The sequence below is a fragment of the Corvus brachyrhynchos genome, unplaced genomic scaffold (assembly GCF_000691975.1).
Source record: "Corvus brachyrhynchos isolate BGI_N302 unplaced genomic scaffold, ASM69197v1 scaffold59, whole genome shotgun sequence".
NCBI classification, from domain to species: Eukaryota; Metazoa; Chordata; class Aves; order Passeriformes; family Corvidae; genus Corvus; species Corvus brachyrhynchos.
Genome location: NW_008246054.1, coordinates 2,645,351 through 2,648,919, shown reverse-complemented (window position 1 = coordinate 2,648,919; position 3,569 = coordinate 2,645,351). Strand labels below are relative to the sequence as shown.

The 3,569-nt window shown below is 50.8% G+C and overlaps 1 protein-coding gene across 1 annotated transcript in view; it reads right to left on the bottom strand.

Annotated features, from left to right (window-relative positions):
• The window catches only part of GPSM1 (G-protein signaling modulator 1), a 48,152-nt gene extending 45,414 nt beyond the window's left edge, over positions 1-2,738 (bottom strand). The window contains exon 1 of the mRNA XM_008642164.2: positions 1,909-2,738. Within this exon, the coding sequence (XP_008640386.2) occupies positions 1,909-2,060 (152 nt within the window). The 5' untranslated portion in view covers positions 2,061-2,738. The remainder of the gene's footprint in view (positions 1-1,908) is intronic.
• Positions 2,739-3,569: the final 831 nt, after the last annotated feature.

Genomic DNA, 3,569 nt, shown 5'->3' with positions numbered 1-3,569 from the left:
TCCTGCTGAGCCTTGGAAGATGCTGCCCAGGAGCCCAGGCCCAGCCCTGCAACCAGGGGCTCTGCAGAGCAAGGACAACCTGCCCTGCACACACCAGCTCCAGGACACAGCTCCTCCTGCTCCAGGCCCGTGCTCCCACATCTCCATCCCACACCAGCACTCGCCTCTCCTTCCCGAAGGGGCACAGGGAGATGCACGTAGGAAATTCCAACCCTGACACGCTTGCCCTACAAACAGGCAGAACGCTGCTTCCTCAGCTGCCTCAGCTGAAACAAAGCCAGTTCCTCCAGGAGCAGTTCATAAACCCTCTGAAATCCAAGCCCATTTCCCTGGCAATCTCCCTGCTGAGTCGGCTCCGCGTGGCTCCAAACACCCAACGCTTGGCAGCCCCACGGCATCCTCCAAAGCAGGACAGCCACAAGGACTGACCAAACTAAAGAAAAATAGCAGAAGACCTGGTTTTAAACTCTCCCCTCAAACACACCTGTGACCTCTTCTGCCTCCCTGTTCATTTGTCCCCAAAGCCACCAGGTAACAAGAGGGAGAAGGGGGTTGTGAAGCCGCTGCTGTGAGCTCCCAGCCCGAACTCCCACACAAACATTTGATTCCAAAGCAAAGCCCACATTTGAGTGGCTATTTTATTTATACAAGAAAGCTGCTTGTGGTGCCGACACTCTTCGTTCTGGCAACCGCGCGCGCGGCCGGAATAAAAATATTAAGACTAAAAATATTTAGCTTCTCTCTGCTGATCCTCTTGCTAGACCACATGAAAATTAATAAGTTTCTGCCTGGGGATCCCCCCGAAATTTCATCAGTCCCAAGGTACATCCATGGTTTGTAGATCCTGCATCATCATCAGGCATTGACAAGTCTCTGCTGATACATCCCAAAGAGCTGAAAGGAGCTTTGGGACTGAAGGAAGACAAGGAACACCCTGTACTCAAATCAGCAGGATTAACTTCAGGCAGCTTAGTGGGGATGAATCTTGAGAGGACCTGAAATGCAGGAATGAGCCACTACCACTGGAGTTAATGATTCCAGTTAGAAGGTGGCAGAGACAGAAACAAACTAACTGGAGCTCAAATTTCAGCCCAAACAAAACTCTTCCCAATATCCAGGTTCTCTTTGAGAAACTGAGTTCACCAGCTGTAAACAGTCCAAAAAACTGAGCTGGAGACTGATTTCCCAAATTCATGGCATAGCTCACATAGAACTTCTTGGGTTATTTTAAGAGCTTGAAGGTTCCCATTCCGACAGCAGCAAAACCCAGGTACACACTGCAAGGGTGGGACCATATCTGCCATACCCCAGTTTTGTGCCCCAGAGCCCACTTTGTGACCCACTCACACTCTCTGGGTGCTTCCCTGGTGTTCCCATAGTAACTGTCCAGGCACAAGGCAGGGACATGACCTCCCAGTGCACACAGCCCTTAATTAAAATCTGTTTGTCCTTGAACAGGCTGCTCTGCAGAGTATCTGACTTATCTAATTAACATCACTGCTCAGACTGGGACCTGAGCAAACAAGGGGAAGGGACAGGAGGCTTTTTCCCCTGCATCCTGCTCTGCCAAGCCTTCGCTGACTTGGACAACAAACAAGGACTGCAACTATTAATAGAAACAAAACCCACTTGTAAAACCCACCTGCCCTTCAGAGCTACTTTTGGGAAGCACCTTTGCATGCAGTTCAATCGCTTTAGGCTCAAAAGCACTCAGGAACACAATGCCAAGGGCAGAGGAATCAACTAAAGGCCAAGCAACAAACTCGAGCACACTAAAACTCCACTTTAAAAAGCTTCCAAAGCCCATAACTCAACTGCCCATAAAATACAACTAAAAGGACAAACCTGAACCACCCTGACAGACCAGTAAAGGGAAAAGTCCATGACAAGGTCCAAGCTCTCCCCTACCTCTTCTGCTGTCTGTGCATTTTCTGAACGTACACCCAGAGCTCCAAAGCCACTGGCAGAAGGAAGCAGTGGGGCTGAGGTCTACTTGGAACAATCTTGCAGGCAGGCAGGCCCCAGGTTTTTGCAGATGCTGATGGCATCGTCCCTCCCATACAGCACACGCTGCTCTCCAGTTTTCAGCTGGTCTCCAGTTTCCACTTCATCTGCACAGGCAGCACAACCATTAATTAAGGAGCATTGCTTTTGTTGCCAGAGGCCTACAGAGAGTAACGTCTTCTTTCCTCCAGGAAATTCAATATCCTCCATCCACTGTTGTTTCAGGTAGCAGAGAGGTGAGTCCACTGCTGAATTCCAGGAACGGGAGCGTCTTGGCTCACTCACGTATTTTCAGTGTGCACAAGAAAATGAGCCCTAGAAGAGTCCGTGGGATGGTCAGAGGCAAGCAGCTCCCTCCCTTCTGGATTGCTCTTTTGCCCTGTGGTCCATCAGCTTTTCCTGTTGCTGCCTGTTTGCTCCAAGAGCAGAAGGGCTTCAAACCTGCCCTTGTCAGGTGGAGAGCTCAGGGTTCCTCCAAAAGGTCACCTTTGGGCAGAGCACTCCTTAACCTGCCAGGCTCCGAAGAGGCCACCCAGGAAGCTTTGCAAGTTCCAGAAATGATCCAAGCAGCTCTCAGACCTGGGAAAAGCAGAAGGCAGATCCCACAGAGCACATCCCTGCCCATTTAAATGGGCCCCAAACCAGCCCTGTCTGAGAAGCACATCCTGCTCCCTTCCCAGCCCTCAGGTGTGAAGTTTCTGCTCTGCTGACACAAGGGAACACGCCTGAGCCTGTGTCACCTCAGCAAGCACCTGCTGCTCAGGCCTTAATGCCAGCAAAGAAGATTCCCATTGTCCTGAGTCAGCAGATTACTGGGACAGGCTGGAGGAGCTGGGCTGGGCCATCTGGTGCAGCTCAGAAGAGACTTGGCACAACACGAGCTGCTTTTCGCAGCTGGGACACTGGGGCTGCTTAACACAACTCCCCCACCATGCTCAACCTTCTCTCCACCAACACATCCCAGATCTGACCATGGGAGAGGGGAAAGGTCACTTCAAGCAGCCCCTGCTCACAAGCTTTGCCCTAAATCAGTGCAAACCACTCAGATTCGTGTGTTCCTCCAGACAGGTGGGATTTCCAAATATTCACAGAATCACAGAACGGTTTGGGTTGGAAGGGAGCTTGAAGATCATCCAGTTCAATCATCCCAGACTCCAGCCTCACCACAAGCACCCAGAAAGGTCCAACAACCTCCCCCAGATCCAGTCCCAGACCAAAACATTTCCTTCTGAAAGCAGGGAGATGAGAGGCTGTGTCAAGTGTGGCCAGACAAGAATGAAGTTTTGAAGACACCATCTGTAATTTAGAAATCAGAACAGGGCTGGTGTGCCCAGCAACAAGTCCCAGCATCACTTCCCAGCTGGAGCTGGGCAAGTCCTGCAGCTCCTCCACACCTTGGATTACACAATCCCATAAAACAGCAGTGAAGGAGGAGGCTCCCAGAGCACAACAGCAAAGAGAATATTTTTTGAAAAAGCAATAAAAGGCCACATATAAATGCAGTGTTTGGCCACAAATGCACTCGCCAATCTGCCCAGAATTCTGCCAGGGGAGTGAGAGGGTGG